Consider the following 21123-nt stretch of genomic DNA (forward strand, 5'->3'; position numbering starts at 1 on the left):
CACATACACACACATACACACACATACACACACATACACACACATACACACACACATACACACACATACACTTATCCTGAAGACATCTTCAGAAAATAAGGCAAGTTGGAGGATTTACAGGATAGCTTAAGATAGGACAACCCCCCCCACCCCCCACCCCCCCGCTGCCACCATGCCACTAAGGGGAGGTGGGGGGGGGCTGGTGCTGCTGGTCAGTGATGACACAACTACTACACAGTATATAAGCAAGGTTCGTTTTTTCTTGTACAACAATCAATGTGATTTCTCTTTCAGGGACAGATAAAGAGGGAGCGCAGCTGTGGGAGAAGAAACACGGTAATCTATAGTCTCTGCCACCCGCACCATGTAACACCATCCTCCTCCAGACACCAAGGGGGCTACAGCCGGGGGGCCCCGTAGTCATCCGGCATCCGCTCTATATTGTATCTGCAGGGAAGAAACAAGACAGGAGACTACAGAGAGCAGCGGATATAGGGCACCGGGGGAGGGGGGGTGTGCGGCCTATGGGGCACAGGCCAAGGGCATTGGGTGGGGTGGCGGCGGGGCAGTATATGGGGCACAGGCCGAGGGCATGGGGGGGGGATAGGGGGATATGGGGCACAGGCCAAGGGCATCGGGTGGGGGGGGGGGGGGTGGAGGTGGCGGGGCGGTATATGGGGCACAGGCCAAGGGCATCGGGTGGGGTGGCGGCGGGCAATATATGGGGCACAGGCCGAGGGCATGGGGGGGGATGGGGGGATATGGGGCACAGGCCGAGGGCATCAGGTGGGGGGCGGTATATGGGGCACAGGCCGAAGGCATCGGGGGGGGGGGGGGGGGATATGGGGCACAGGCCAAGGGCATCGGGTGGGGGTGGGGGTGGGGGGGTGGAGGTGGCAGGGCGGTATATGGGGCATAGGCCGAGGGCATCGGGGGCACAGGCCGAGGGCATCAGGTGGGGGGCGGTGGTGGCGGGGCAGTATATGGGGCACAGGCCGAGGGCATCGGGTGGGATATGGGGCACAGGCCAAGGGCATCGGGTGGGGGTGGGGGGGCGGTGGTGGCGGGGCGGTATATGGGGCACAGGCCGAGGGCATCAGGTGGGGGGCGGTAAATGGGGCACAGGCCGAGGGTATCAGGTGGGGGGCGGTATATGGGGCACAGGCCGAGGGCATCAGGTGGGGGGCGGTGGTGGCAGGGCGGTATATGGGGCACAGGCCAAGTGCATCGGGTGGGGGGGTGGCGGGGTGGTATATGGAGCACAGGCCGAGGGCATCGGGTGGGGGTGGGGGGGCAGTATATAGGGCACAGGCCGAGGGCATCAGGTGGGGGGCAGTATATGGGGCACAGGCCGAGGGCACCGGGTGGGCCCACTTCTTACCTGTGGTTGGAGATGTACATGATGGGAACCCCGGGAATCTTCCGGATTCGTCTCTTCAGATCTCGGTCCACTGTGGCCACAATGTAACATTTGTGCTAATAAGAGACGAGGGGGCGGCCGTTAGATGTGAGAAACCCCCCTCCATGATCTGCTGTGTATAACACTCCACTCACACATTTCCAACTGACCCCTGCAATCACCCCCCCCCCTACCGCACCAGTGGCCCCCACACCCACACATGCAACCCCACCATCACCATTGACCCCCGCACTCACCCCCCCCCCCCCCCGCACCAGTGGCCCCCCACTACCACAAGTATCCCCCACACTCACACCCCCCCCCCCCCACACACCCCACCACCTGTGGCCCCCGCACTCACCTGAGTGATCCTCTGCACCAGGCAGTCATCCGCATAGGTTCCAGAGTGCGAACATGGGAGGCGTTCAAAGGTTGGGTCCTTGGCAATTCTAAAAGAGAAAGAAATTACACACAGGGAAGATAGGAGAAAGAACACCGCTCTATATCATCCATCCTCCACACCTCCATCCATCCATCACCCATACATCCTCCGCACCTCCATCCATAAATCACCCATACATCCTCCGCACCTCCATCCATAAATCACCCATACATCCTCCGCACCTCCATCCATCCATCACCCATACATCCTCCGCACCTCCATCCATAAATCACCCATACATCCTCCGCACCTCCATCCATCCTCCACACCTCCATCCATACATCATCCATCCTCCACACCTCCATCCATACATCATCCATCCATCCTCCACACCTCCATCCATACATCACCCATCCATCCTCCGCACCTCCATCCATACATCACCCATCCATCCTCTGCACCTCCATCCATACATCACCCATCCATCCTCTGCACCTCCATCCATCCATCACCCATCTATCCTCCGCACCTCCATCCATACATCACCCATCCATCCTCCGCACCTCCATCCATCCATCACCCATACAGCCTCCGCACCTCCATCCATACATCACCCATACAGCCTCCGCACCTCCATCCATACATCACCCATCCATCCTCCGCACCTCCATCCATACATCACCCATCCATCCTCCACACCTCCATCCATCCTCCGCACCTCCATCCATACATCACCCATCCCTCCTCCACACCTCCATCCATACATCACCCATACAGCCTCCGCACCTCCATCCATACATCACCCATACAGCCTCCGCACCTCCATTCATCCTCCGCACCTCCATCCATACATCACCCATCCATCCTCCACACCTCCATCCATACATCACCCATCCATCCTCCACACCTCCATCCATACATCACCCATACAGCCTCCACACCTCCATCCATCCTCCACACCTCCATCCATACATCACCCATACAGCCTCCGCACCTCCATCCATCCTCCACACCTCCATCCATACATCACCCATACAGCCTCCGCACCTCCATCCATACATCACCCATACAGCCTCCACACCTCCATCCATCCTCCACACCTCCATCCATACATCACCCATACAGCCTCCGCACCTCCATTCATCCTCCGCACCTCCATCCATCCTCTGCACCTCCATCCATACATCATCAGATACCTGAGAGCCACTCTGTACTTTTGTCCCAGCTTCTCCAGCTCGGCCATCACACAGTCAGTGATACAGGGGACGCCTAGAGAAAGGTATGATGAGAGCGAGCGGCCCACACTCCCCCACTCACACTCCGCAGGCATGCCCACACTCCCCCCACTCTGTGAGCAGCACTTACACTTGGCGTACAGACAGTCCATCATGGACTGCACCAGGTCCAGCTTGGCTTTGATGGAGAAGTTGATAAAGTTGGTGTCCACCAGGATATGGTACGGGGGTCCGAGGTTGGTGTTATACTGGAAGAACATGCAGGATGGGACCTGGGGACTACACAGAAACATGGGAGACCACCGGCATGTACAGACCCCCCCCCCCCCACCAAGAAGGTATGCTGCCCCTAGTAGTACTACCCTCCTTATTATCACAGGATAGATAGATACACACCAGGCAGCTTACATTCACCTACCACATCTGCTGGGAGTTACCTCCAAGCATCAACTACTCTAAACAACCAAGCATAAACGGCATCATACAGCACATTATACCTCAGCTACACACCCACAGCACAACCTACAACCTGGTGCGACATCACTGAGAATACAGCCTATCCATCACTAAAGATCAGCGGTGACATCACTGAGAATACAGCCTATCCATCACTAGAGATCAGTGACATCACTGAGAATACAGCCTATCCATCACTAGAGATCAGCGGTGACATCACTGAGAATACAGCCTATCCTTCACTAGAGATCAGTGACATCACTGAGAATACAGCCTATCCATCACTAGAGATCAGTGACATCACTGAGAATACAGCCTATCCATCACTAGAGATCAGTGACATCACTGAGAATACAGCCTATCCATCACTAGAGATCAGTGACATCACTGAGAATACAGCCTATCCATCACTAGAGATCAGTGGTGACATCACTGAGAATACAGCCTATCCATCACTAGAGATCAGTGACATCACTGAGAATACAGCCTATCCATCACTAGAGATCAGTGACATCACTGAGAATACAGCCTATCCATCACTAGAGATCAGCAGTGACATCACTGAGAATACAGCCTATCCATCACTAGAGATCAGCAGTGACATCACTGAGAATACAGCCTATCCATCACTAGAGATCAGTGACATCACTGAGAATACAGCCTATCCATCACTAGAGATCAGTGACATCACTGAGAATACAGCCTATCCATCACTAGAGATCAGCGGTGACATCACTGAGAATACAGCCTATCCATCACTAGAGATCAGCGGTGACATCACTGAGAATACAGCCTATCCTTCACTAGAGATCAGTGACATCACTGAGAATACAGCCTATCCATCACTAGAGATCAGTGACATCACTGAGAATACAGCCTATCCATCACTAGAGATCAGTGACATCACTGAGAATACAGCCTATCCATCACTAGAGATCAGTGACATCACTGAGAATACAGCCTATCCATCACTAGAGATCAGTGACATCACAGAGCGTTCTATAAGAGAAACAGATCACTGATCTCAGGGAGAGCGGCTAAATGACACGGAGTGTTCAGCATCTTACACTTCTCTCTCCTTGATGGCGCTGGGATCGCTCTCCTTCCTCTTGGTTTTCGCTCGCTCCTTTTCATGTCTACAGCGAAGAGCATGAACAGCGAGCAGGTTAGAGAACATCCTCCTCACCCTCCTCACTCACCTGCCCCTTCCCCTGTCCTCCACACTTACATGCGCGGGTCCCTCAGGCTGATCCTCCGCTTCATCACTGCGTATTTCCGGGTCTTCTTCTGTTTCCCCTGCAGGAGAGGAGAAAAACAAGGACGAGGTGGAGGAGGAGGACGAAGAGGAGGAGGAGGAGAAGGACAAAGAGGAGGAGGAGGAGAAGTACAAAGAGGAGGAAGAAGAAGAGAAGGACGAAGACGACGAAGAGGATGAAGGAGGAGGACGAAGAGGAGGAGAAGGACGAAGAGGAGGAGGAGAAGGACGAAGAGGAGGAGGAGAAGGACGAAGAGGAGGAGGAGAAGGACGAAGAGGAGGAAGAAGAAGAGAAGGACGAAGACGACGAAGAGGAGGAGGAGAAGGACAAACAGGAGGACAAAGAGGAGGACGAAGAGGATGAAGGAGGAGGACGAAGAAGAGGAGGAGGAGAAGGACGAAGAGGAGGAGGAGAAGGAGGAGAAGGACGAAGAGGAGGAGGAGGAGAAGGACGAAGAGGAGGAGGAGGAGGAGGACAAAGAGGAGGAGGAGGACGAAGAGGAGAAGGACGAAGAGGAGGAGGAGAAGGACGAAGAGGAGGAGGAGAAGGACGAAGAGGAGGAGGAGAAGGACGAAGACGACGAAGAGGAGGAGGAGAAGGACAAACAGGAGGACAAAGAGGAGGACGAAGAGGATGAAGGAGGAGGACGAAGAAGAGGAGGAGGAGAAGGACGAAGAGGAGGAGGAGGAGAAGGACGAAGAGGAGGAGAAGGACGAAGAGGAGGAGGAGGAGAAGGACGAAGAGGAGGAGGAGGAGGAGGACGAAGAGGAGGAGGAGGAGGAGGTCGAAGAGGAGGAGGAGGACGAAGAGGAGGAGGAGAAGGACGAAGAGGAGGAGGAGAAGGACGAAGAGGAGGAAGAAGAAGAGAAGGAGAAGGACGAAGAGGAGGAGGAGAAGGACGAAGAGGAGGAAGAAGAAGAGAAGGACGAAGACGACGAAGAGGAGGAGGAGAAGGACAAACAGGATGAAGGAGGAGGACGAAGAAGAGGAGGAGGAGAAGGACGAAGAGGAGGAGGAGGAGAAGGACGAAGAGGAGGAGGAGGAGAAGGACGAAGAGGAGGAGGAGGAGAAGGACGAAGAGGAGGAGGAGGAGGACGAAGAGGAGGAGGAGGAGAAGGACGAAGAGGAGGAGGAGGACGAAGAGGAGGAGAAGGACGAAGAGGAGGAGGAGGAGGAGAAGGACGAAGAGGAGGAGGAGGAGAAGGACGAAGAGGAGGAGGAGGAGGAGGAGAAGGACGAAGAGGAGGAGGAGGAGGAGGAGGAGAAGGACGAAGAGGAGGAGGAGGAGGAGGAGAAGGACGAAGAGGAGGAGGAGGAGGAGGAGGAGAAGGACGAAGAGGAGGAGGAGGAGGAGGAGAAGGAGGAGGAGGAGAAGGACGAAGAGGAGGAGGAGGAGAAGGACGAAGAGGAGGAGGAGGAGGAGGAGAAGGACGAAGAGGAGGAGGAGGAGGAGGAGGAGGAGGAGGAGGAGGAGAAGGACGAAGAGGAGGAGGAGGAGGAGGAGGAGAAGGACGAAGAGGAGGAGGAGAAGGACGAAGAGGAGGAGGAGAAGGACGAAGAGGAGGAGGAGGAGAAGGACGAAGACGACGAAGAGGAGGAGGAGAAGGACAAACAGGAGGACAAAGAGGAGGACGAAGAGGATGAAGGAGGAGGACGAAGAAGAGGAGGAGGAGAAGGACGAAGAGGAGGAGGAGGAGAAGGACGAAGAGGAGGAGGAGGAGAAGGACGAAGAGGAGGAGGAGGAGAAGGACGAAGAGGAGGAGGAGGAGGAGGACGAAGAGGAGGAGGAGGAGGAGGACGAAGAGGAGGAGGAGGACGAAGAGGAGGAGGAGAAGGACGAAGAGGAGGAGGAGAAGGACGAAGAGGAGGAAGAAGAAGAGAAGGAGAAGGACGAAGAGGAGGAGGAGAAGGACGAAGAGGAGGAAGAAGAAGAGAAGGACGAAGACGACGAAGAGGAGGAGGAGAAGGACAAACAGGATGAAGGAGGAGGACGAAGAAGAGGAGGAGGAGAAGGACGAAGAGGAGGAGGAGGAGAAGGACGAAGAGGAGGAGGAGGAGAAGGACGAAGAGGAGGAGGAGGAGAAGGACGAAGAGGAGGAGGAGGAGGACGAAGAGGAGGAGGAGGAGAAGGACGAAGAGGAGGAGGAGGACGAAGAGGAGGAGAAGGACGAAGAGGAGGAGGAGGAGGAGAAGGACGAAGAGGAGGAGGAGGAGAAGGACGAAGAGGAGGAGGAGGAGGAGGAGAAGGACGAAGAGGAGGAGGAGGAGGAGGAGGAGAAGGACGAAGAGGAGGAGGAGGAGGAGGAGGAGAAGGACGAAGAGGAGGAGGAGGAGGAGGAGAAGGACGAAGAGGAGGAGGAGGAGGAGGAGGAGAAGGAGGAGGAGGAGAAGGACGAAGAGGAGGAGGAGGAGGAGGAGGAGAAGGACGAAGAGGAGGAGGAGGAGGAGGAGAAGGACGAAGAGGAGGAGGAGGAGGAGGAGGAGGAGGAGGAGGAGGAGAAGGACGAAGAGGAGGAGGAGGAGGAGGAGGAGAAGGACGAAGAGGAGGAGGAGGAGGAGGAGAAGGACGAAGAGGAGGAGGAGGAGGACGAAGAGGAGGAGGAGGAGGAGGAGGAGAAGGACGAAGAGGAGGAGGAGGAGGAGGAGGAGGAGGAGGAGGAGAAGGACGAAGAGGAGGAGGAGGAGGAGGAGAAGGACGAAGAGGAGGAGGAGGAGGACGAAGAGGAGGAGGAGGAAGAGGAGGACGAAGAGGAGGAGGAGGAAGAGGAGGACGAAGAGGAGGAGGAGGAAGAGGAGGACGAAGAGGAGGAGGAGGAAGAGGAGGACGAAGAGGAGGAGGAGGAAGAGGAGGACGAAGAGGAGGAGGAGGAAGAGGAGGAAGAGGAGGACGAAGAAGAGGAGAAGGAAGAGGAGGACGAAGAGGAGGAGGAGGAGAAGGACGAAGAGGAGGAGGAAGAAGAGGAGGACGAAGAGGAGGAGGACGAAGAGGAGGAGGACGAAGAGGAGGAGGACGAAGAGGAGGAGGACGAAGAGGAGGAGGACGAAGAGGAGGAGGACGAAGAGGAGAAAGATGAGGACGAGGATTTCTTATTCACCATATTCATAATATATTTATCATAATTTTCCAGTATGTGCCGGCAGTGTGACATCAGGGGTCTCTCTCTCTCTGTGGTGTGAGGTCAGGGGTCTCTCTCTCTCTGTGGTGTGAGGTCAGGGGTCTCTCTCTCTCTGTGGTGTGAGGTCAGGGGTCTCTCTCTCTCTGTGGTGTGAGGTCAGGGGTCTCTCTCTCTCTGTGGTGTGAGGTCAGGGGTCTCTCTCTCTCTGTGGTGTGAGGTCAGGGGTCTCTCTCTCTGTGGTGTGAGGTCAGGGGTCTCTCTCTCTCTCTGTGGTGTGAGGTCAGGGGTCTCTCTCTCTCTGTGGTGTGAGGTCAGGGGTCTCTCTCTCTGTGGTGTGAGGTCAGGGGTCTCTCTCTCTCTCTGTGGTGTGAGGTCAGGGGTCTCTCTCTCTCTCTGTGGTGTGAGGTCAGGGGTCTCTCTCTCTCTGTGGTGTGAGGTCAGGGGTCTCTCTCTCTCTGTGGTGTGAGGTCAGGGGTCTCTCTCTCTCTCTGTGGTGTGAGGTCAGGGGTCTCTCTCTCTCTGTGGTGTGAGGTCAGGGGTCTCTCTCTCTCTGTGGTGTGAGGTCAGGGGTCTCTCTCTCTCTGTGGTGTGAGGTCAGGGTCTCTCTCTCTCTGTGGTGTGAGGTCAGGGGTCTCTCTCTCTCTGTGGTGTGAGGTCAGGTCTCTCTCTCTCTGTGGTGTGAGGTCAGGGGTCTCTCTCTCTCTGTGGTGTGAGGTCAGGGGTCTCTCTCTCTCTGTGGTGTGAGGTCAGGGGTCTCTCTCTCTCTGTGGTGTGAGGTCAGGGGTCTCTCTCTCTGTGGTGTGAGGTCAGGGTCTCTCTCTCTTGTGGTGTGAGGTCAGGGGTCTCCTCTCTCTGTGGTGTGAGGTCAGGGGGTCCTCTATCTCTGTGGTGTGAGGTCAGGGGTCTCTCTCTCTCTGTGGTGTGAGGTCAGGGGTCTCTCTCTGTGGTGGAGGTCAGGGGTCTCTCTCTCTGTGGTGTCGATGGTCAGGGGTCTCTCTCTCTCTGTGGTGTGAGGTCAGGGGTCTCTTCTCTCTCTGTAGTGTGAGGTCAGGGTCTCTCTCTCTCTCTGTGGTGTGAGGTCAGGGGTATCTCTCTCTCTCTGTGGTATGAGGCAGGGGTCTCTCTCTCTCTCTGTGGTGTGAGGTCAGGGGTCTCTCTCTCTGTGGTGTGAGGTCAGGGGTCTCCTCTCTCTGTGGGTGAGGTCAGGGGTCTCTCTCTCTTGTGGTGTGAGGTCAGGGGTCTCTCTCTCTGTGGTGTGAGGTCAGGGGTCTCTCTCTCTGTGGTGTGAGGTCAGGGGTCTCTCTCCTCTGTGGTGTGAGGTCAGGGTCATCTCTCTCTGTGGTGTGAGGTCAGGGGTCTCTCTCTCTGTGGTGTGAGGTCAGGGGTCTCTCCTCTCGTGGTGTGAGGTCAGGGGTCTCTCTCTATGTGGTGGTTGAGGTCCAGGGGTCTCTCCTCTCTTTGGTTGTGAGGTCACGGGGTTCTCTCTCCTCTGTGGTGTGACTGTCAAGGGGTTCTTCCTCTATACTATGTGGACCCCCTCTGTGATGTGGTTCAGGGGTTCTTCTCTCTCTTGTGGTGTGAGGTCAGGTGGCTCTCTCTACTCTGTTGGGTGTTTGAGGTTCAGGGTGTACTCTCATCTCTGTGGTTGTCTCTGTGAGGTCAGGGGTCTCTCCTCTCTTGTGCGCATCGTGAGGTCAGGCGGTCTTTCTCTCTGTGGTGTGACGATCAGGGGTCTCTCTCTCTCTGTGGTGTTGAGGTCAGGGGTCTATCGCTCTGTTGGTGTGAGGTCAGGGTTCGCTCTACTCTCTGTTGGTGTGAGGTCAGGGGTCTACTCTATCTCTCGGTGTGGTGTGAGGTCAGGGGTCTCTCTCTCTGTGGTGTGAGGTCAGGGGTCTCTCTCTCTCTCTCTGTGGTGTGAGGTCAGGGGTCTCTCTCTGTGGTGTGAGGTCAGGGGTCTCTCTCTGTGGTGTGAGGTCAGGGGTCTCTCTCTGTGGTGTGAGGTCAGGGGTCTCTCTCTCTGTGGTGTGAGGTCAGGGGTCTCTCTCTCTGTGGTGTGAGGTCAGGGGTCTCTCTCTCTGTGGTGTGAGGTCAGGGGTCTCTCTCTCTGTGGTGTGAGGTCAGGGGTCTCTCTCTCTCTGTGGTGTGAGGTCAGGGGTCTCTCTCTCTCTGTGGTGTGAGGTCAGGGGTCTCTCTCTCTCTGTGGTGTGAGGTCAGGGGTCTCTCTCTCTGTGGTGTGAGGTCAGGGGTCTCTCTCTCTCTGTGGTGTGAGGTCAGGGGTCTCTCTCTCTCTGTGGTGTGAGGTCAGGGGTCTCTCTCTCTCTGTGGTGTGAGGTCAGGGGTCTCTCTCTCTCTGTGGTGTGAGGTCAGGGGTCTCTCTCTCTCTGTGGTGTGAGGTCAGGGGTCTCTCTCTCTCTGTGGTGTGAGGTCAGGGGTCTCTCTCTCTCTGTGGTGTGAGGTCAGGGGTCTCTCTCTCTCTCTGTGGTGTGAGGTCAGGGGTCTCTCTCTCTCTCTGTGGTGTGAGGTCAGGGGTCTCTCTCTCTCTCTGTGGTGTGAGGTCAGGGGTCTCTCTCTCTCTCTGTGGTGTGAGGTCAGGGGTCTCTCTCTCTCTCTGTGGTGTGAGGTCAGGGGTCTCTCTCTCTCTCTGTGGTGTGAGGTCAGGGGTCTCTCTCTCTCTCTGTGGTGTGAGGTCAGGGGTCTCTCTCTCTCTCTGTGGTGTGAGGTCAGGGGTCTCTCTCTCTCTCTGTGGTGTGAGGTCAGGGGTCTCTCTCTCTGTGGTGTGAGGTCAGGGGTCTCTCTCTCTGTGGTGTGAGGTCAGGGGTCTCTCTCTCTGTGGTGTGAGGTCAGGGGTCTCTCTCTCTGTGGTGTGAGGTCAGGGGTCTCTCTCTCTGTGGTGTGAGGTCAGGGGTCTCTCTCTCTGTGGTGTGAGGTCAGGGGTCTCTCTCTCTGTGGTGTGAGGTCAGGGGTCTCTCTCTCTGTGGTGTGAGGTCAGGGGTCTCTCTCTCTGTGGTGTGAGGTCAGGGGTCTCTCTCTCTGTGGTGTGAGGTCAGGGGTCTCTCTCTCTGTGGTGTGAGGTCAGGGGTCTCTCTCTCTGTGGTGTGAGGTCAGGGGTCTCTCTCTCTGTGGTGTGAGGTCAGGGGTCTCTCTCTCTGTGGTGTGAGGTCAGGGGTCTCTCTGTGGTGTGACATCAGGGGTCTCTCTCTCTCTGTGGTGTGAGGTCAGGGGTCTCTCTCTCTGTGGTGTGAGGTCAGGGGTCTCTCTCTCTCTCTGTGGTGTGAGGTCAGGGGTCTCTCTCTCTCTCCGGTGTGAGGTCAGGGGTCTCTCTCTCTGTAGTGTGAGGTCAGGGGTCTCTCTCTCTCTCTCTCTCTCTGTGGTGTGAGGTCAGGGGTCTCTCTCTCTCTCTGTAGTGTGAGGTCAGGGGTCTCTCTCTCTCTCTGTGGTGTGAGGTCAGGGGTCTCTCTCTCTCTCTCTGTGGTGTGAGGTCAGGGGTCTCTCTCTCTCTCTGTGGTGTGAGGTCAGGGGTCTCTCTCTCTCTCTGTGGTGTGAGGTCAGGGGTCTCTCTCTCTGTGGTGTGAGGTCAGGGGTCTCTCTCTCTCTGTGGTGTGAAGTCAGGGGTCTCTCTCTCTGTGGTGTGAGGTCAGGGGTCTCTCTCTCTGTGGTGTGAGGTCAGGGGTCTCTCTCTCTGTGGTGTGAGGTCAGGGGTCTCTCTCTCTGTGGTGTGAGGTCAGGGGTCTCTCTCTCTGTGGTGTGAGGTCAGGGGTCTCTCTCTCTGTGGTGTGAGGTCAGGGGTCTCTCTCTCTGTGGTGTGAGGTCAGGGGTCTCTCTCTCTGTGGTGTGAGGTCAGGGGTCTCTCTCTCTGTGGTGTGAGGTCAGGGGTCTCTCTCTCTGTGGTGTGAGGTCAGGGGTCTCTCTCTCTCTGTGGTGTGAGGTCAGGGGTCTCTCTCTCTCTGTGGTGTGAGGTCAGGGGTCTCTCTCTCTGTGGTGTGAGGTCAGGGGTCTCTCTCTCTGTGGTGTGAGGTCAGGGGTCTCTCTCTGTGGTGTGAGGTCAGGGGTCTCTCTCTCTGTGGTGTGAGGTCAGGGGTCTCTCTCTCTCTCTCTGTGGTGTGAGGTCAGGGGTCTCTCTCTCTCTCTGTGGTGTGAGGTCAGGGGTCTCTCTCTGTGGTGTGAGGTCAGGGGTCTCTCTCTCTCTGTGCTGTGAGGTCAGGGGTCTCTCTCTCTCTGTGGTGTGAGGTCAGGGGTCTCTCTCTCTGTGGTGTGAGGTCAGGGGTCTCTCTCTCTCTGTGGTGTGAGGTCAGGGGTCTCTCTCTCTGTGGTGTGAGGTCAGGGGTCTCTCTCTCTGTGGTGTGAGGTCAGGGGTCTCTCTCTCTGTGGTGTGAGGTCAGGGGTCTCTCTCTCTCTCTCTCTCTGTGGTGTGAGGTCAGGGGTCTCTCTCTCTCTCTGTGGTGTGAGGTCAGGGGTCTCTCTCTGTGGTGTGAGGTTAGGGGTCTCTCTCTGTGGTGTGAGGTTAGGGGTCTCTCTCTGTGGTGTGAGGTCAGGGGTCTCTCTCTCTGTGGTGTGAGGTCAGGGGTCTCTCTCTCTGTGGTGTGAGGTCAGGGGTCTCTCTCTCTCTGTGGTGTGAGGTCAGGGGTCTCTCTCTCTCTGTGGTGTGAGGTCAGGGGTCTCTCTCTCTGTGGTGTGAGGTCAGGGGTCTCTCTCTCTCTGTGGTGTGAGGTCAGGGGTCTCTCTCTCTCTGTGGTGTGAGGTCAGGGGTCTCTCTCTCTCTGTGGTGTGAGGTCAGGGGTCTCTCTCTCTCTCTGTGGTGTGAGGTCAGGGGTCTCTCTCTCTCTCTGTGGTGTGAGGTCAGGGGTCTCTCTCTCTCTCTGTGGTGTGAGGTCAGGGGTCTCTCTCTCTGTGGTGTGAGGTCAGGGGTCTCTCTCTCTGTGGTGTGAGGTCAGGGGTCTCTCTCTCTCTCTGTGGTGTGAGGTCAGGGGTCTCTCTCTCTCTCTGTGGTGTGAGGTCAGGGTCTCTCTCTCTGTGGTGTGAGGTCAGGGGTCTCTCTCTCTGTGGTGTGAGGTCAGGGGTCTCTCTCTCTGTGGTGTGAGGTCAGGGGTCTCTCTCTCTGTGGTGTGACATCAGGGGTCTCTCTCTCTCTGTGGTGTGAGGTCAGGGGTCTCTCTCTCTGTGGTGTGAGGTCAGGGGTCTCTCTCTCTCTCTCTCTCTCTCTCTGTGGTGTGAGGTCAGGGGTCTCTCTCTCTCTCCGGTGTGAGGTCAGGGGTCTCTCTCTCTGTAGTGTGAGGTCAGGGGTCTCTCTCTCTCTCTCTCTCTCTCTCTCTGTGGTGTGAGGTCAGGGGTCTCTCTCTCTCTCTGTAGTGTGAGGTTAGGGGTCTCTCTCTCTCTGTGGTGTGAGGTCAGGGGTCTCTCTCTCTCTCTCTGTGGTGTGAGGTCAGGGGTCTCTCTCTCTCTGTGGTGTGAGGTCAGGGGTCTCTCTCTCTCTGTGGTGTGAAGTCAGGGGTCTCTCTCTGTGGTGTGAGGTCAGGGGTCTCTCTCTCTCTGTGGTGTGAGGTCAGGGGTCTCTCTCTCTGTGGTGTGAGGTCAGGGGTCTCTCTCTCTGTGGTGTGAGGTCAGGGGTCTCTCTCTCTGTGGTGTGAGGTCAGGGGTCTCTCTCTCTGTGGTGTGAGGTCAGGGGTCTCTCTCTGTGGTGTGAGGTCAGGGGTCTCTCTCTCTGTGGTGTGAGGTCAGGGGTCTCTCTCTCTCTCTCTGTGGTGTGAGGTCAGGGGTCTCTCTCTCTCTCTGTGGTGTGAGGTCAGGGGTCTCTCTCTGTGGTGTGAGGTCAGGGGTCTCTCTCTCTCTCTCTGTGGTGTGAGGTCAGGGGTCTCTCTCTCTCTCTCTCTCTGTGGTGTGAGGTCAGGGGTCTCTCTCTCTCTCTCTGTGGTGTGAGGTCAGGGGTCTCTCTCTCTCTCTCTGTGGTGTGAGGTCAGGGGTCTCTCTCTCTGTGGTGTGAGGTCAGGGGTCTCTCTCTCTCTGTGGTGTGAGGTCAGGGGTCTCTCTCTCTCTCTGTGGTGTGAGGTCAGGGGTCTCTCTCTCTGTGGTGTGAGGTCAGGGGTCTCTCTATTTGTGGTGTGAGGTCAGGGGTCTCTCTCTGTGGTGTGAGGTCAGGGGTCTCTCTCTCTGTGGTGTGAGGTCAGGGGTCTCTCTCTCTCTCTCTCTCTGTGGTGTGAGGTCAGGGGTCTCTCTCTCTCTCTGTGGTGTGAGGTCAGGGGTCTCTCTCTCTCTGTGGTGTGAGGTCAGGGGTCTCTCTCTCTCTGTGGTGTGAGGTCAGGGGTCTCTCTCTCTCTCTCTGTGGTGTGAGGTCAGGGGTCTCTCTCTCTCTCTCTCTCTGTGGTGTGAGGTCAGGGGTCTCTCTCTCTGTGGTGTGAGGTCAGGGGTCTCTCTCTCTCTGTGGTGTGAGGTCAGGGGTCTCTCTCTCTCTGTGGTGTGAGGTCAGGGGTCTCTCTCTCTCTGTGGTGTGAGGTCTGGGGTCTCTCTCTCTCTGTGGTGTGAGGTGAGGGGTCTCTCTCTCTCTGTGGTGTGAGGTCAGGGGTCTCTCTCTCTCTGTGGTGTGAGGTCAGGGGTCTCTCTCTCTCTGTGGTGTGAGGTCAGGGGTCTCTCTCTCTCTCTGTGGTGTGAGGTCAGGGGTCTCTCTCTCTGTGGTGTGAGGTCAGGGGTCTCTCTCTCTGTGGTGTGAGGTCAGGGGTCTCTCTCTCTGTGGTGTGAGGTCAGGGGTCTCTCTCTCTGTGGTGTGAGGTCAGGGGTCTCTCTCTCTGTGGTGTGAGGTCAGGGGTCTCTCTCTCTGTGGTGTGAGGTCAGGGGTCTCTCTCTCTCTCTGTGGTGTGAGGTCAGGGGTCTCTCTCTCTCTCTCTCTGTGGTGTGAGGTCAGGGGTCTCTCTCTCTCTGTGGTGTGAGGTCAGGGGTCTCTCTCTCTCTCTGTGGTGTGAGGTCAGGGGTCTCTCTCTCTCTCTGTGGTGTGAGGTCAGGGGTCTCTCTCTCTGTGGTGTGAGGTCAGGGGTCTCTCTCTCTCTCTGTGGTGTGAGGTCAGGGGTCTCTCTCTCTCTCTGTGGTGTGAGGTCAGGGGTCTCTCTCTCTCTCTCTGTGGTGTGAGGTCAGGGGTCTCTCTCTCTCTCTGTGGTGTGAGGTCAGGGGTCTCTCTCTCTCTCTCTCTGTGGTGTGAGGTCAGGGGTCTCTCTCTCTCTCTGTGGTGTGAGGTCAGGGGTCTCTCTCTCTGTGGTGTGAGGTCAGGGGTCTCTCTCTCTCTCTCTCTGTGGTGTGAGGTCAGGGGTCTCTCTCTCTGTGGTGTGAGGTCAGGGGTCTCTCTCTCTCTCTGTGGTGTGAGGTCAGGGGTCTCTCTCTCTCTGTGGTGTGAGGTCAGGGGTCTCTCTCTCTCTGTGGTGTGAGGTCAGGGGTCTCTCTCTGTGGTGTGAGGTCAGGGGTCTCTCTCTCTGTGGTGTGAGGTCAGTTGTCTCTATCTCTGTGGTGTGAGGTCAGGGGTCTCTCTCTCTGTGGTGTGAGGTCAGGGGTCTCTCTCTCTCTCTGTGGTGTGAGGTCAGGGGTCTCTCTCTCTCTCTGTGGTGTGAGGTCAGGTCTCTCTCTGTGGTGTGAGGTCAGGGGTCTCTCTCTGTGGTGTGAGGTCAGGGGTCTCTCTCTGTGGTGTGAGGTCAGGGGTCTCTCTCTGTGGTGTGAGGTCAGGGGTCTCTCTCTGTGGTGTGAGGTCAGGGGTCTCTCTCTCTCTCTGTGGTGTGAGGTCAGGGGTCTCTCTCTCTGTGGTGTGAGGTCAGGGGTCTCTCTCTCTCTCTGTGGTGTGAGGTCAGGGGTCTCTCTCTGTGGTGTGAGGTCAGGGGTCTCTCTCTGTGGTGTGAGGTCAGGGGTCTCTCTCTCTCTCTCTCTGTGGTGTGAGGTCAGGGGTCTCTCTCTCTCTCTGTGGTGTGAGGTCAGGGGTCTCTCTCTCTCTGTGGTGTGAGGTCAGGGGTCTCTCTCTCTCTCTCTCCGGTGTGAGGTCAGGGGTCTCTCTCTCTCTCTCCGGTGTGAGGTCAGGGGTCTCTCTCTCTCTCCGGTGTGAGGTCAGGGGTCTCTCTCTCTCTCCGGTGTGAGGTCAGGGGTCTCTCTCTCTCTCTCTCTCTCCGGTGTGAGGTCAGGGGTCTCTCTCTCTCTCTGTGGTGTGAGGTCAGGGGTCTCTCTCTCTCCGGTGTGAGGTCAGGGGTCTCTCTCTCTCTCTCTCTCTCTCCGGTGTGAGGTCAGGGGTCTCTCTCTCTCTCTCTCTCTCTCTCTCTCCGGTGTGAGGTCAGGGGTCTCTCTCTCTCTCTCTCTCTCTCCGGTGTGAGGTCAGGGGTCTCTCTCTCTCTCTCTCTCTCCGGTGTGAGGTCAGGGGTCTCTCTCTCTCTCTCTCTCTCTCTCTCTGTGGTGTGAGGTCAGGGGTCTCTCTCTCTCTCTCTCTCTCCGGTGTGAGGTCAGGGGTCTCTCTCTCTGTGGTGTGAGGTCAGGGGTCTCTCTCTCTCTCTCTCCGGTGTGAGGTCAGGGGTCTCTCTCTCTCTGTGGTGTGAGGTCAGGTCTCTCTCTCTCTGTGGTGTGAGGTCAGGGGTCTCTCTCTCTGTGGTGTGAGGTCAGGGGTCTCTCTCTCTCTCTCTCCGGTGTGAGGTCAGGGGTCTCTCTCTCTCTCTCTCTCTCCGGTGTGAGGTCAGGGGTCTCTCTCTCTCTGTGGTGTGAGGTCAGGTCTCTCTCTCTCTCTCTCTCTCTGTGGTGTGAGGTCAGGGGTCTCTCTCTCTGTGGTGTGAGGTCAGGGGTCTCTCTCTCTCTCTCTCTCCGGTGTGAGGTCAGGGGTCTCTCTCTCTCTCTCTCCGGTGTGAGGTCAGGGGTCTCTCTCTCTCTGTGGTGTGAGGTCAGGGGTCTCTCTCTCTCTCTCTCTCTCCGGTGTGAGGTCAGGGGTCTCTCTCTCTCTCTCTGTGGTGTGAGGTCAGGGGTCTCTCTCTCTCTGTGGTGTGAGGTCAGGGGTCTCTCTCTCTCTGTGGTGTGAGGTCAGGGGTCTCTCTCTCTGTGGTGTGAGGTCAGGGGTCTCTCTCTCTGTGGTGTGAGGTCAGGGGTCTCTCTCTCTGTGGTGTGAGGTCAGGGGTCTCTCTCTCTGTGGTGTGAGGTCAGGGGTCTCTCTCTCTCTGTGGTGTGAGGTCAGGGGTCTCTCTCTCTGTGGTGTGAGGTCAGGGGTCTCTCTCTCTCTGTGGTGTGAGGTCAGGGGTCTCTCTCTCTCTGTGGTGTGAGGTCAGGGGTCTCTCTCTCTCTGTGGTGTGAGGTCAGGGGTCTCTCTCTCTCTGTGGTGTGAGGTCAGGGGTCTCTCTCTCTCTCTGTGGTGTGAGGTCAGGGGTCTCTCTCTCTCTGTGGTGTGAGGTCAGGGGTCTCTCTCTCTCTGTGGTGTGAGGTCAGGGGTCTCTCTCTCTCTGTGGTGTGAGGTCAGGTGTCTCTCTCTCTGTGGTGTGAGGTCAGGGGTCTCTCTCTCTGTGGTGTGAGGTCAGGGGTCTCTCTCTCTCTGTGGTGTGAGGTCAGGGGTCTCTCTCTCTCTCTGTGGTGTGAGGTCAGGGGTCTCTCTCTCTGTGGTGTGAGGTCAGGGGTCTCTCTCTCTCTCTGTGGTGTGAGGTCAGGGGTCTCTCTCTGTGGTGTGAGGTCAGGGGTCTCTCTCTCTCTGTGGTGTGAGGTCAGGGGTCTCTCTCTCTCTGTGGTGTGAGGTGAGGGGTCTCTCTCTCTCTGTGGTGTGAGGTCAGGTGTCTCTCTCTCTGTGGTGTGAGGTCAGGGTCTCTCTCTCTGTGGTGTGAGCTCAGGGGTCTCTCTCTCTCTGTGGTGTGAGGTCAGGGGTCTCTCTCTCTCTCTGTGGTGTGAGGTCAGGGGTCTCTCTCTCTGTGGTGTGAGGTCAGGGGTCTCTCTCTCTCTCTGTGGTGTGAGGTCAGGGGTCTCTCTCTGTGGTGTGAGGTCAGGGGTCTCTCTCTCTCTGTGGTGTGAGGTCAGGGGTCTCTCTCTCTCTGTGGTGTGAGGTCAGGGGTCTCTCTCTCTCTGTGGTGTGAGGTCAGGGGTCTCTCTCTGGTGTGAGGTCAGGGGTCTCTCTCTCTCTCTGTGGTGTGAGGTCAGGGGTCTCTCTCTCTCTGTGGTGTGAGGTCAGGGGTCTCTCTCTCTCTCTGTGGTGTGAGGTCAGGGGTCTCTCTCTCTCTGTGGTGTGAGGTCAGGGGTCTCTCTCTCTCTGTGGTGTGAGGTCAGGGGTCTCTCTCTCTCTCTGTGGTGTGCGGTCAGGGGTCTCTCTCTCTCTCTGTGGTGTGAGGTCAGGGGTCTCTCTCTCTCTCTGTGGTGTGAGGTCAGGGGTCTCTCTCTCTCTGTGGTGTGAGGTCAGGGGTCTCTCTCTCTCTCTGTGGTGTGAGGTCAGGGGTCTCTCTCTCTCTCTGTGGTGTGAGGTCAGGGGTCTCTCTCTCTCTCTGTGGTGTGAGGTCAGGGGTCTCTCTCTCTCTCTCTGTGGTGTGAGGTCAGGGGTCTCTCTCTCTCTCTGTGGTGTGAGGTCAGGGGTCTCTCTCTCTCTCTGTGGTGTGAGGTCAGGGGTCTCTCTCTCTCTGTGGTGTGAGGTCAGGGGTCTCTCTCTCTCTGTGGTGTGAGGTCAGGGGTCTCTCTCTCTCTGTGGTGTGAGGTCAGGGGTCTCTCTCTCTCTGTGGTGTGAGGTCAGGGGTCTCTCTCTCTGTGGTGTGAGGTCAGGGGTCTCTCTCTCTGTGGTGTGAGGTCAGGGGTCTCTCTCTCTCTGTGGTGTGAGGTCAGGGGTCTCTCTCTCTGTGGTGTGAGGTCAGGGGTCTCTCTCTCTGTGGTGTGAGGTCAGGGGTCTCTCTCTCTGTGGTGTGAGGTCAGGGGTCTCTCTCTCTCTCTGTGGTGTGAGGTCAGGGGTCTCTCTCTCTCTCTGTGGTGTGAGGTCAGGGGTCTCTCTCTCTCTCTCTCTCTCTCTGTGGTGTGAGGTCAGGGGTCTCTCTCTCTCTCTGTGGTGTGAGGTCAGGGGTCTCTCTCTCTGTGGTGTGAGGTCAGGGGTCTCTCTCTCTCTGTGGTGTGAGGTCAGGGGTCTCTCTCTCTCTGTGGTGTGAGGTCAGGGGTCTCTCTCTCTCTGTGGTGTGAGGTCAGGGGTCTCTCTCTCTCTGTGGTGTGAGGTCAGGGGTCTCTCTCTCTGTGGTGTGAGGTCAGGGGTCTCTCTGTGGTGTGAGGTCAGGGGTCTCTCTCTCTCTCTGTGGTGTGAGGTCAGGGGTCTCTCTCTCTCTCTTCTCTGTGGTGTGAGGTCAGGGGTCTCTCTCTCTCTGTGGTGTGAGGTCAGGGGTCTCTCTCTCTCTGTGGTGTGAGGTCAGGGTCTCTCTCTCTCTGTGGTGTGAGGTCAGGGGTCTCTCTCTCTGTGGTGTGAGGTCAGGGGTCTCTCTCTCTCTGTGGTGTGAGGTCAGGGGTCTCTCTCTCTCTGTGGTGTGAGGTCAGGGGTCTCTCTCTCTCTGTGGTGTGAGGTCAGGGGTCTCTCTCTCTGTGGTGTGAGGTCAGGGGTCTCTCTCTCTCTGTGGTGTGAGGTCAGGGGTCTCTCTCTCTGTGGTGTGAGGTCAGGGGTCTCTCTCTCTCTCTGTGGTGTGAGGTCAGGGGTCTCTCTCTCTCTCTGTGGTGTGAGGTCAGGGGTCTCTCTCTCTCTCTCTCTCTCTCTGTGGTGTGAGGTCAGGGGTCTCTCTCTCTCTCTCTGTGGTGTGAGGTCAGGGGTCTCTCTCTCTGTGGTGTGAGGTCAGGGGTCTCTCTCTCTCTGTGGTGTGAGGTCAGGGGTCTCTCTCTCTCTGTGGTGTGAGGTCAGGGGTCTCTCTCTCTCTGTGGTGTGAGGTCAGGGGTCTCTCTCTCTGTGGTGTGAGGTCAGGGGTCTCTCTGTGGTGTGAGGTCAGGGGTCTCTCTCTCTCTCTGTGGTGTGAGGTCAGGGGTCTCTCTCTCTCTCTCTCTGTGGTGTGAGGTCAGGGGTCTCTCTCTCTCTGTGGTGTGAGGTCAGGGGTCTCTCTCTCTCTGTGGTGTGAGGTCAGGGGTCTCTCTCTCTCTGTGGTGTGAGGTCAGGGGTCTCTCTCTCTGTGGTGTGAGGTCAGGGGTCTCTCTCTCTGTGGTGTGAGGTCAGGGGTCTCTCTCTCTCTGTGGTGTGAGGTCAGGGGTCTCTCTCTCTCTCTCTGTGGTGTGAGGTCAGGGGTCTCTCTCTCTCTCTCTGTGGTGTGAGGTCAGGGGTCTCTCTCTCTCTCTGTGGTGTGAGGTCAGGGGTCTCTCTCTCTCTCTGTGGTGTGAGGTCAGGGGTCTCTCTCTCTCTCTGTGGTGTGAGGTCAGGGGTCTCTCTCTCTCTGTGGTGTGAGGTCAGGGGTCTCTCTCTCTCTCTCTCTCTGTGGTGTGAGGTCAGGGGTCTCTCTCTCTGTGGTGTGAGGTCAGGTGTCTCTCTCTCTCTCTGTGGTGTGAGGTCAGGTCTCTCTCTCTCTCTGTGGTGTGAGGTCAGGGGTCTCTCTCTCTGTGGTGTGAGGTCAGGTGTCTCTCTCTCTCTCTGTGGTGTGAGGTCAGGGGTCTCTCTCTCTCTGTGGTGTGAGGTCAGGGGTCTCTCTCTCTCTCTCTCTCCGGTGTTAGGTCAGGGGTCTCTCTCTCTCTGTGGTGTGAGGTCAGGGGTCTCTCTCTCTCTCTCTCCGGTGTGAGGTCAGGGGTCTCTCTCTCTCTCTCTCTCTCTCCGGTGTGAGGTCAGGGGTCTCTCCTGTACTCACCATGTTGCCGTTATACACGTGTGTCGCCAGCTGATGACGTCAGCCAATGCGCACGCGCAGACGCTCGGTTAGGAGACACTACGTAGGGCGGATGTCTGACCTTTACACCCGGAACCGGCTCTTATAGTCACGTGATCCGCAGACCCAAACAATCGCGAAGGAACCTTGAACTTTCGCAAGTCTTATGCGGTACCGCGCGTCCTATGTGAGGTGACAGAGCCGGGGTGAGGGGGTGAGGGGGTGAGGGGGGGAGGGGGGGGGTGAGGTGACAGAGCCGGGGTGAGGGGGGGAGGGGGGGGGTGAGGTGACAGAGCCGGGGTGAGGGGGGGGGGGGGGGGTGAGGTGACAGAGCCGGGGTGAGGGGGGGAGGGGGGGGGTGAGGTGACAGAGCCGGGGTGAGGGGGGGGGGGGGGGGTTGGGGTGGTGAGGTGACAGAGCTGGGGTGAGGGGGGGGGTGAGGTGACAGAGGCGGGGTGAGGGGGGGGTGAGGTGACAGAGGCGGGGTGAGGGGGGGGGGTTGGGGT

The 21123-nt window shown here is 57.3% G+C and overlaps 2 protein-coding genes across 2 annotated transcripts in view; one reads left to right on the forward strand and one right to left on the reverse strand.

Annotated features, from left to right (window-relative positions):
* Positions 1 to 240: 240 nt before the first annotated feature.
* FCF1 (FCF1 rRNA-processing protein) lies at positions 241 to 20700 on the reverse strand. The gene is made up of 8 exons (XM_069950908.1): positions 20600 to 20700; positions 4701 to 4768; positions 4540 to 4608; positions 3147 to 3295; positions 2978 to 3050; positions 1761 to 1848; positions 1382 to 1476; positions 241 to 447 (listed from the first exon to the last, which is right to left on the reverse strand). Exons 1-8 carry the CDS (start codon positions 20600 to 20602, stop codon positions 399 to 401), a joined length of 594 nt encoding a protein of 197 aa, XP_069807009.1. The 5' UTR covers positions 20603 to 20700; the 3' UTR covers positions 241 to 398.
* Positions 20664 to 21123, forward strand: part of AREL1 (apoptosis resistant E3 ubiquitin protein ligase 1) — a 46479-nt gene continuing 46019 nt past the window's right edge. Inside the window, exon 1 of the mRNA XM_069949712.1 lies at positions 20664 to 20809. The gene's annotated coding sequence lies outside the window, so the exon portion shown is untranslated. The remainder of the gene's footprint in view (positions 20810 to 21123) is intronic.

The sequence above is a fragment of the Dendropsophus ebraccatus genome, chromosome 13, assembly GCF_027789765.1.
Source record: "Dendropsophus ebraccatus isolate aDenEbr1 chromosome 13, aDenEbr1.pat, whole genome shotgun sequence".
Lineage (NCBI taxonomy): Eukaryota > Metazoa > Chordata > Amphibia > Anura > Hylidae > Dendropsophus > Dendropsophus ebraccatus.